Genomic DNA, 11721 nt, shown 5'->3' on the forward strand with positions numbered 1-11721 from the left:
TATAATATAATACCTCTATGTGATCAAAAATTGTTTGGTTGTTTTATTCAGATCGGGAAAATATCTCTAAATTTTTCTGAAACAAAAATAGTTAAATACAATAATTAACAAATTTTATAATAATATGAATATTATATAATTATCCCCCCAAAAATGTCACAGTTACATTACCACAATTTATATAATTAAACATTACGTAATTATATAAATTACGCAAATAATTTAAATAACATTTGCTAAAAATATTCATTTTATATATTTTTTACTTGGAAATTACATCTATTTATTTTATATATTACACACATATTGTACACATTCTAGTGTAACGCTCATAGTGGAATTAGAATTCATAATACAAGGTGGTCCAAAAGTCCGTTAACATTTGAATCGGCAGCTGTGTCGAGCAGCGAGGGAGAGGTGGGGCGGGCGAGGTTATTAAGGTACGGAATGTTAGAGCGGTCGATGGGAATTTAATGCAATGGCGTCATTCAACGAAAAACAACGTGCGTTCTGCGTACGCGAGTACTATCGAAACAACGATTTTTGACCGAAATTTTCGGTCAAAAAGTTATATCCAAAAGAGGTGACATTAACTGGCCACCTCGTAGCCCGGACTTATCCCCAATGGATTTTTTCCTTTGGGGATACCTTAAAAGTAAAGTCTTTAACAGCAATCCAGCGACTCTTGAGGAATTAAAGGCTCGTATTCGCGAGGAAATGCAAAACATTTCCCGAAACACTTGTCAGTCGGTCATTTCTGCTCCAGGTTGCAGCAGTGTCAAAATAATGAAGGATCGCATATGGACGATGTTATTTTTAAGAAATAAAATCCCAAATTGTGTACTTTCAGAATAAATAAACATTTTTTCTTACATATAACTAGTTTCTTTTTTATCATCGTATGACATGTTAACGGACTTTTGGACCAATAAAGCTTTAGACGTAAGACTTAAGCAACAAGGAAATCAACATGTTGAATTCGCTATTGCTTACGTTATGGTCTTACACGGTCTCTATTAGTCGATTCGATTACTGTTTAAGTCTTACATCTTAAATTTTATGTGTATATGGCCTTTAGACAAAATTTAAGACAGGCTTGAACATAATAACTAACTATGAATACTGGTCGTATGAACATAATACTCTTTAACTGAAACTGTCGATAAAAACCGTAACGTCAAAAATGGATTTGGTGCGTGACTTACTAATGAGAGCTGTCAAAATTGGGTGCTATTAGTCATATGAAATCTCTATGTATAATCCGATAATTATATACGAGTATGCAACTATGAGAAATCATTGTATAATATTAAATAAAATCGTATATTTTGCCAAATTACTTCATATGTAGTAAAAAAAATTATTTGTAATCAGGACAAAATCATATAAAATCATATAATCAGTGGGACAATATTTCAATTGGTAGTTACTTCCTCGATCTGTCTGTTTTATTGTTTCATTGTTACTGTACAATGGTTTTTTTTTGAGTGATTAAAACTATATAGAGTGCAAACGTGGCATGATAGGTACTGGTCTATTATGCTAGAGGGTTTGATCTCAGTAAGAACCAAAATATTTACGCTCGTTTCTCCTCTCGGAAAAGGCCGGCAACCTCCCGAAAGTCCCAAGAGTAAAGGGTACTTGGGACTTTCGGGAGGTTGCCGGCCCATAGAAACACCTCTCGAAAAATCCACCCTTTAAAATCGGCATTAAAATTGTAGGTCTCATATGCTTGTGGCAATTAAATAATCAGCGTGCGCGCCACAAGAATATGAGAAAGGTGTAACACAGGCTAGACGCCTAACATAAAAAAAAGTAGAAGAAAAGTATTATAATGTACATAAATGATCATTTTTACACATTTTTGTAAAATATGAGTAACATTTAATTACAACACCTTTTGTAAAAGTAAATAACGTATACGTTTTTATTATCATAAATAAAAATATCAATTAAAATATTTCGAATTTTATTTCTTTATTCCATGCAGCGTATTGAAATCAGCATTTACAAATGCTGTTGTTATCTTACTTCAGCGACTTACTCGCATGTCAACAGTGTGCACTCTGCGCATCATACCGGAAAATGAACACTCAAAAAAATGTATGTAATTTTACGTGGAAATTACATGCATTTTTTTCAGTAAACAAACATCCGGGACCTATTATAAAAATTATATAGATGTTGTAAAAATGTTAGCTAAACTTATAGGTAAACGTTTCAAAATGATTCTTTTACAGTAAAAAGAAACGTTTTATACTAGTTCATAAATTTTTAATTAATTGTTACATTTAATGTTTCCTATACGGACACTTATAATGTATTAAAAACGTTTACTTATAACTGTTATTCAACGTTACGGAAAAATATTTTTTTAACATTTTTTCAGCGTTTTTGTTTTACTTAGAAAGTAGCAGAGTGACATTATAATTAATGACGCCTTTATAACATTTTATTGACGTTAAAGACGTTGAGACGTTATTAAGATATTACAAAATTATATTTACACATTATACATTTATAGTACACACACATAATTTTATAAGTAATGTTTAATTTATTATAATTTTTATCATAATATTACACAATAGTTATTATTATTGACCAGTATTATATTTTTTAATTAATATTATATGAATAATAAATAAAATGCTAATTTGAGCCGACACTGGTTATTAGTGTGTATTTTAATACAATTAATTCAAAGTGAATATTAAACGTAAACATTTCAACCAACGATCAAGGTTCTCTTCAGTACAAAAGAATATATTAACAAAATTATATAATGATAGCGCATACGAATATAAATTAATAACATAAAAAACGAGAAACACATGATAGTCCGAGATAATCTTGATCATTAAATTACTAAGAACTGAAAAGGATGTAAGTTTTTTTTTACCATTTTTCGCGTATAATCTTTTGTTAGCATTTTTAAAATTATTTTTAACCTTTTGCGTCGGTCGTTTTTAAAACAAAAAATATTTTTCTTTTTAATTAACTTAGTAATTTAATCAGTATTACAAATCAAATTAACTAAGACTCCTTATAATTCAAAGAATTGGAAAGGATACAGGCAATAGGAGTCAAGCGCAAAAGACGTCGTGCAAGTAATATATCTATGAAGTGTGAAACTTCTTTATTCACTAAAACGCACTAAAGCACTTAGTTAATTTGATTTGTAATACGGATTAAATTACTAAGTTAACTAAAAAGAAAAATATTTTTTGTTTTAACAACAACCGAAAGGTTAAAAATAATTTAGTCAAATGGACAAAACGACAAAACGAAAAAGTAGCTAAAATATATACAAAAATTATTATAGAAGAAATGTTATATTACCATTGGAAGAGGGCTCTACGGACAGGTTTTCATATTTGATGTAGGCTCTATGAGACAGATCTCTAAATTACCTTTTGTAATAGGTATTCGAGTTTTCAAAATGTTGTTTCGAATAAGAATTAATGGTAACAGAATTCAACGAAAAAAAAAGAACCAAGCTTCGGCAATTTCGAAAGTATTTTTTTTTCTCGACCCAATTTCTCTTTGGAGAGTTTTCTGTACTTCACTTCACTTAATTTTTTACGAACATTATTCATTGTAATTTAATACATAAGTTATTATAAATATAAAATATTTACAATTTTATAACATAAATAAAATATAATTATAAATATAATTAGCAAATTTCCACTTACCCACAAAGTTATCAATCGTTCAATGTATTCAACGAATATATTATATTTACTATACAAAGCACGAAAATGCGTAGCCTAATAGATCGAGAATGTAAATGTAAATATAGAATATTATAAAGAATATACGAAAATAAATCGACGAAGCGATCCTGTATCACTGACTAGCGAACCGTAATGGCAATAAACATAATATAAGAACAAGGTATGCCAATACGCAGGATGTAATCACGTAACAGTCGAAACAAGTTACATCATTGGTTGAAACAAGTTATGATCATATATGATTGTTTTCCTCTTTCTGTTCACAACACTTTAAGCGCCGTTTCATCTTTGTTGTTTATTAAAGCTGCGATCGATTTGAATGCTTTCAGCGCTTTTCAATACTTCTATTCTTATTTTATATCTAATGAACGATAAAGACAAAATGATGATTACAAACGCTTAAAGTGTGAACATCCAAATCAACCGCAGCCTAAATATTAAACAAGGACAAAATCACTCGAGGCTGACGTAACTTGTTGACGGTCACGTCTTTACCCACTCTTTTCTATATCTGCGCAATGGTTACCACCGAATATTTTTGCACTTAAAATGAGATAGATACATATTTTGCCTTAAAAAGAGAGAAAGCGAAGACGTCGAGTGCCAAAAGTGCAAGCAACGCGAACAGACCTTATATCATGGCAGTAACCCAGTGAGAAATGGCAATGGAATTGACATCGAATCGAAATGAGTAAAAACTATAATAGAAGCACATTGGAGCATGACGCAAACAAACTTCTGGTGATCATTGAAAAATTTTCTCGATCGTGTAGCAAAAAATGGTTACTTTTTAGAATTTTTTTTCAAAAAATCTTTTACCGCCTCTCTAAACTTGCCACTCCTAGATTATAGTCTAAATTAGCAACGTTTCAATGTTGCAGCAACACTGCATTATTTCTTTTTTACTTAGAAACAAATTATATTGTTTATTAAATGTCTTATATATATATGATAATGATATACTCGTAAGGATTACACAGGTAAAATAATTTACTCTATGAGAAAATTATCGGCTAGACACTTTATTATCGCCTAGAACCTTATTATTGACTTAATGGTACAAATCGTGAATAATATTACGCGAACTGATCTAAGCCTGCAAACAGGCATGTTTGAGGTTGAGTTGTGAAAATATTATAGTTACAAGATTTTATTTTTATTATACAAATTATAAACATTATAAGAAGAACGATCGTATATGAATAAATCGAATAAAGTAAAGAACGCCGAACGGTCAAAGTTAGATGTTACGAATATATTTAATCAATTTTTTGTTCCAAATATGATTGCGCGCCGATAATTGTCGGACCTTCAACACAATCATTATGAAACGTTTAATAACCTCTTTTAAATAAAATCCTTAAAAAACGGGGAGAAATTTATTGCGAAAAATATTACCTCAGTCTGGAATCTTTAAACTTAGAGTATCTTAGCCAATTCAACTACTGAGGCTTCGGAAATATTTCTCGCAATAACTGATATGTATAGAGAGAATGCGTTATTTAAGCCGCGTATAAACATTATAAGAAGAATGAATAAATCATATATGAATAAATCGAATAAAGAAAGTAAAGAACGGGGGTTATTAAACGTTTTATAATGATTGTGTTAAAAGTCCGACAATTATCAGCGCGCAATCACGTTTGAAACAAAAAATTGATTAAATGTATTCGTAATATCTAACTTCGACCGATCGGCGTTCTTTACTTTATTCGACAAATTATAAAAATATTAAAAATGCATTTTTTTTCAGTACATCCAAACCAGCAATTTGCACGATATATCCACGCATCTGATAAGTTAATAATTAGGTGTAAAAAATTAGTAATTGATAATAAGAAATTACTTATAATACCATAATAAAAATTACCATAATAAAAATTAAAATTTGTTTATTTGCATTATTATTTTAACCGGTTTATATATACATATATATAGCAAGTGTAATGGATCTTTTAAATATTAAAAAATATATAAATAGAGACAATTCATACAAGTTCATATAACATTTTAAATCAATTTTTTTAATGGAAGATGAAGTTTGCTTTTAGTATAACTAGCAATAAAGAATTTATTTATTGTTTAAAAAAGTTACATTTATAATGTTTTTCACATGTATACTTTAGTTCGAATAAAATCTTAGAAAATTTAAACTTTAGTGACATAGTAGTTATATACATACAATGATCCGGAAAAGCAACAGTATGAACTATTATTTTTGCGAAATAAATTTATAGTTAAAGGCGATTCATTCATAAGTTGTATAAATAAAACTTGGTCACATTCATCAACTTCCTGATCTGCAAGATCACTTATGTCAGATTGAAGGTGAAGATTTTACAGATAAAGTACTTATCAATAAGAGAGAGAAATAAAATACATAAAACATAATATAATATATATGTATTACACTAATATATTTAGTCTTAATTATTTTATACAATAAATAATCTATAAAAATTTTTATTAATTTGATTAATTTCGTAATAATAATTAAAAAATTACAATATGGACGGAACATGTTACAATTATTTTAATATATGTATTTATTAATATAATTTTTTTTTTTTTTGAAACCTGAAGTAAAGAGAACAATGAAAAATGCCTAGCTTATTATTATGCAATTACACTGTCCGACACGGACAGACCACAAATGGAATCAAGTGATTCTTATAGATTTTTTATTGCTGAAAACGAATCTATAAATGAAATTGCTCTATCACGTCAGGTTTTCAGAAAAATGAAACCTACAGGTGCGAAAAATGGCACTTTTTAAGATAAAATATCTAAAAAACCTGACGTAATAAAACAATTTTATTTACGAATTCGTTTTCAACGACCAAAAAATCTATAAAAATTACATAATCCCGTTTGCGGTCTAGAAAAAAAGTTTAAATTTATGTACAATATAATTATCGTACAGTATTATCAAATATTAAAGAAATGTTACAATCTAAAAAAATTAATAAGACCTTATGTCTAGTGTTATATTAACAAACACATAAATTATTTTAATTGCGTCCATTTGTCGTTAACTAATCTAAAAAAATTCTATCACAAGATAACTTTCCAACCACTTTTATTATTCAATTTAATTGGCTGGATATGGCATAGCATTCCATAAAGGATGGCTTCCATCACCCTTTTTCATCAAGACGATTTTCACGAGCTCCCGCGACGGTTCTTTGAGATCATACGCCCACCCGATTTTTGCAAAAAAATTAATGAAATCTGTGGTTGTAGAATTATATAACTCGGAAGTCTTATAGGCCCATGGAAAAGTATGATGATAATTATGCGATCCTTCACCAGCCGCAATAAAGTTAACCCATTGATTTTCCCTCGGATTTATGTGCCTGCCATTAAAAAATGAAATAAAATTATTTTTGGATAATAACAAAATAGTAAAAGCTTTAGATTTCTTTTGATTAAATTTATATATGAAAATAATTTTGATATTAATTATATGCTTACGCATCATACGGTCTTGAGCCCCAAATATGAGCCACACTATTGACGCACCATATGAAATTTAAAAGGAGAACATAACGAAGAATAATCTGCGACACGAAAGCTCTATACCAAGTCTCATTCCATCCATACACAGGCAACATTGCCGGAAGCAGAAAAGCGAAGATAACTTTTAATATCAAGAAATATCTGCAAAAAAAAAACAGAAATGATATAATTACGACATAATTTTTATTACAATTTTATATATATTAAAAAAATTTTATAAAGTTGAGAAAGAAATTGGAATAATAAATACATTCTTAAAATGAATCAAATAAATACAATATATTATATAAATAAAGTAAGGTGTTCTGAAAAAATCTTTTGCTATACTCATGTTACTCATGTACAATCGATACCATTTCTTTTAATTTTTGAGCAATAAATCCGATAATGCTAATTAAAATTACGTCACATAGCAGAAATGTATAAAAAATTGTATACAAAAAAATGCATGGGTGTTGCAGTAAACATGTTCGTGCTCTCAAAAATTTTCCATTACGCCTGATATTTTTGTTACTAGATATAGTATTTTTAATTCTTAATATGATGATTATGTACGTTACACGATTTTTCGATCCTTTACTATCTACATATGACGGGTTATTCCTGTTAATTTTCATCATATTAATAAATATATGAAAATTATTAAATGATTCTTACATATATTTTAACATGTTTAGAGAGTATTTGTAAGATTGTATATTTAAAAAAATTATTATAAATATTAATATTATAACTGATAATTTGAGGCTCCTTAGTTATTTGAAGAAATATGTAGGTGTCAAATAACAGTGATATTACACGTTTTTTCGACTTTGAACTCAACTTTTGTGTTTTCTTCATTTGACGTAATTTTAGCTAACAGCATCGAATTCCTCGCCTCAAAAACTGTAAGAAATGATGTCGATTTTACTTTGCACAAGCACAGAAATGACTAGCCTTTTTGTAACATCCTTCTTTTCTTTTGTCCTTTCCGGGGTAAAACCACTTCGCACAATTAATTCTTTGCAAACTTACTTGACACTGAATGCAGCAATAGGATCAGCCAATATATCACTCATATCGACAAGACGACCCTTTCGAATCACATCTGGATGTTTCTTCATCATCAACCAACCCACATGAGAGAAAAAGAATCCTCGGTTACTATTATGCGGATCCGCATCCGTATCCGTATATTTGTGGTGCACTCGATGATCTCGCACCCATTCAAAAATGTCATTCTAAAATAATACAATTGTAAAGAAAAAGTTCTTCCATCTTGCAACGCATAAAACGTAATTATAAACGTTCATCTACCATGCCTGCTGAAGCATACAAAACGACAAGTATGATTCTAAGCTGCCATTTAGCCTTATAAGCTTTATGGGTCCATAAACGATGAGAACCGGCAGTGACGCCTATTCCTCCCATTAAAATCATGCTATATACTTGAAACAAAAGAGTCGACGCAATTAAAATATTAAAAATGCTTTAAAATTGTGAATAATAATCCGTATCTCATAAGAGCACTATGTAAGTAGCATTGCGATTTGACAATTTAAGATAATTTAAAACAATTTAAAATATTTTAATCGATATTGTACAATAGAAATGAGAAATTTTGAACAGCAATTTACTGATCTATTGTTAACTATTGCGTGCTCTCTTTAATTGCGTAAGTCTAATCAATTGGCTTTCATATCTGTCGTTGATATCAGAAAGCGTTAAAAACAATGACGTTTTTTATAAACATGCAATCGATTTTACTTAAATTATTAACAGATTAAATTTTACTGTTTTATTTATATTATGTAGTTTTTCTAGAAAATCAAAGAACTAAATTAACAAAAGAATTTTCCAAAGAATACTTACTCCAGGCGGTTGTCTTCAGATTTTCGAAAAATTTAAAAGTAAAAAAGACATATACGAAGCATAAATGGAGAAGACTAATAGTTACGATGTTCATCCATTTCAGCTCTGTCTTGAACCAGCCTTCACTTTTTGTATAACTCTCGCTTCTGTTTTGTATGTCATTTTCATCTATTGTCTTTTCAATAATCGAAGATTCCTCTTTTTGACAATTTTTTTCCGTAAGTATTTTTGAATCTATGCTTAAAATATTTGGTGCCATCTTTATTTTTGGATTACTGAATCAAGAATCCACAAAATCTGCTTCATGCTATTAACAATTAAAAATAGCAGGTTATCATCTTTACTAATAAAATTGATTAAATTACGATTAAATTCATTGTTCATAAAAAATAAAGAATAATATATTTTTTTGTAAGTCTATATATTTATATATAGTTAATAAAACATCCAAAATAACAGTATCCAAAATAATTTGTTCTTCTACATTTATAATTTTTTATAATATGTTTTATTTCTTCAAACTGCCCCAATAATGGTTTGTTTGTACTTACAATTTAACTCTAATATCTTTAATAAATTAGTTATTGTAGCAATTATCCATAAATTACCAATCGAGCAATTATTGTAGCTTATTGAAATAACTAATTGTAAATTTAAAATAAATTTAGAATTTTACTTTCTAATATCACACATTAGCAAGTAAAATTTTAATTTAAAAAGAGAAAAGAAGCTTAAATATTTGTTCTTTTTAACACATTTGTACAATTTGTATTTGTGAGAAATATTTATATTTATGTAACAACTTTACACATTTTAGATAAACACACACAGATTTTATAAGAAAATTGTATCTATTTATAAAATATTGTTATTTAATTCGCAATAAAGGCAAAACACTTATACCGTTTATCCAACTTTGATTAGTAGTTCTTAATTACATATTTGAATCATGACAACTGAATTGTTTTTTGCAATCTTATGCATTTTTATAAATTGTATTGTCAGCACATTGCTTCATTTAAAACACTTGAATGCGCATTTGTGCTAATTAATGTAATTATATGAGTATACAATAATCTAATTATTATCCGCTCTTATTATTAACATTTTAATAATATAATATTGTGTTGTCATATTAATAATAATACGAAAAACACTTATTTCTATAATTATTGTAAATTATAGTGAAAAGTCACGATTAATTTTACATACAAAGAGAAACAATTAGGTTTTTTAATTATTTTATACCGTGCTTACGTTGATAGAGCAATAAGGCAAAATTGCTGGGTTGTATATAGAAAATTTATAACAATAAATTTCTTAAAGGCATACCACGACGCAATATGTTAGCAATTAATATTTTATATTTAAAAACAAGTAACAATTAGATAGTTAGATATTTCAATCTTAGATTAGGTTATCTTCAGCATTACCATTAAATAATCAGATTCACAAGTGTAATATATTATCACAACAATACAACAAAAAATTAAATGTCGAACGTTAAAATAAATTATAAGAATACTCCAAATTGATAGCATTAGTTTTCTTTTTCTACGCAAACCTTAAGCAAGAAGGTAGTCGAATATTGTGATATATTATATTCTTTAGAAATTGTTTAAGTTAAATTCAGTTCATTAGTGCTACTGCTAGTCATCTTTAGTTATTCACATATAATTTTCAGAATCTGATGGAATAATATAATAATGTTAATATTAATAATATAATAACATTAATATTAATAATAAAATTTTTTTTATATAATAAGAATTAAAATTAATATCATACCTATGTACAAAAACTTTCGTGAACCTAGTCAGGACGTAGAAAACTTGTAATAATGCAACAATAGTTAGCGTTTATATGTCAAACTCTGATCATGACAGTACATTTATAAACAATATAAGAAGCCCGATGGAGAGGGTAATGCTAGAGTTACGTGGGGGAAACTGTATTAAGGAAAGGAAAATATTCTTCGGATAAACACTCTGTACATTTTATATGTTAATAGCCTTGATTTGTTTTTTAATGAATATCATTTCGGACATGAGTCTTTTTCGAAAACATGGTTCTGAATCTAGTACTAAAATATTCTCCCAGTCTAATTCATGTCCATATTCCAACTGATGTTTTAATACTACAGTGCGTGAACTTTTTGATTTAATATTCGCTTTATATTTCCTTATCCTTGTTTTAACTTTCCTTTTCGTCCGGTCTACATATGAAACGTCACAATCGAGATAGCTAATTCTATATACTACATTACAGTGTTCCATCAAGTCTAACCTATCCTTATCTAATCTAATGACAGACTTTAACGTATTCATGGGTTTATATGCAATTTTAAAATCATTCTTATCCGCTACAAATTTAAATTTTTCCGAAATTCTGTTCATGTATGGTATCGTGAAATAATTTTTCAGATTATTATTATTCAGATCATTAATGTTCTTGGTTGTTATCATATTAGGTTAAGTAAAAAGTCATCGCATTTTTTTAAAAGACATCTATCAGTAAAAACTTTGTTACCAACAATATAAATATATCTTGATAGAGTAAAGTTTCAGCTTTAAAAATCTCTTTTTTAAATTATACGATACGACAATTTTTA

The 11721-nt window shown here is 28.2% G+C and overlaps 1 protein-coding gene across 1 annotated transcript in view; it reads right to left on the reverse strand.

The window, feature by feature from the left end:
• Positions 1-6831: 6831 nt before the first annotated feature.
• The window catches only part of LOC108756782 (acyl-CoA desaturase-like), a 10355-nt gene continuing 5465 nt past the window's right edge, over positions 6832-11721 (reverse strand). Inside the window, exons 2-6 of the mRNA XM_018500824.1 lie at positions 9111-9417; positions 8556-8686; positions 8274-8479; positions 7215-7400; positions 6832-7096 (exon numbers count right to left, since the gene is read on the reverse strand). Of these exons, the coding sequence (XP_018356326.1) occupies positions 6832-7096; positions 7215-7400; positions 8274-8479; positions 8556-8686; positions 9111-9369 (1047 nt within the window). The 5' untranslated portion in view covers positions 9370-9417. The remainder of the gene's footprint in view (positions 7097-7214; positions 7401-8273; positions 8480-8555; positions 8687-9110; positions 9418-11721) is intronic.

The sequence above is a fragment of the Trachymyrmex septentrionalis genome, unplaced genomic scaffold (assembly GCF_001594115.1).
Source record: "Trachymyrmex septentrionalis isolate Tsep2-gDNA-1 unplaced genomic scaffold, Tsep1.0 scaffold13, whole genome shotgun sequence".
Classification (NCBI taxonomy): Eukaryota; Metazoa; Arthropoda; class Insecta; order Hymenoptera; family Formicidae; genus Trachymyrmex; species Trachymyrmex septentrionalis.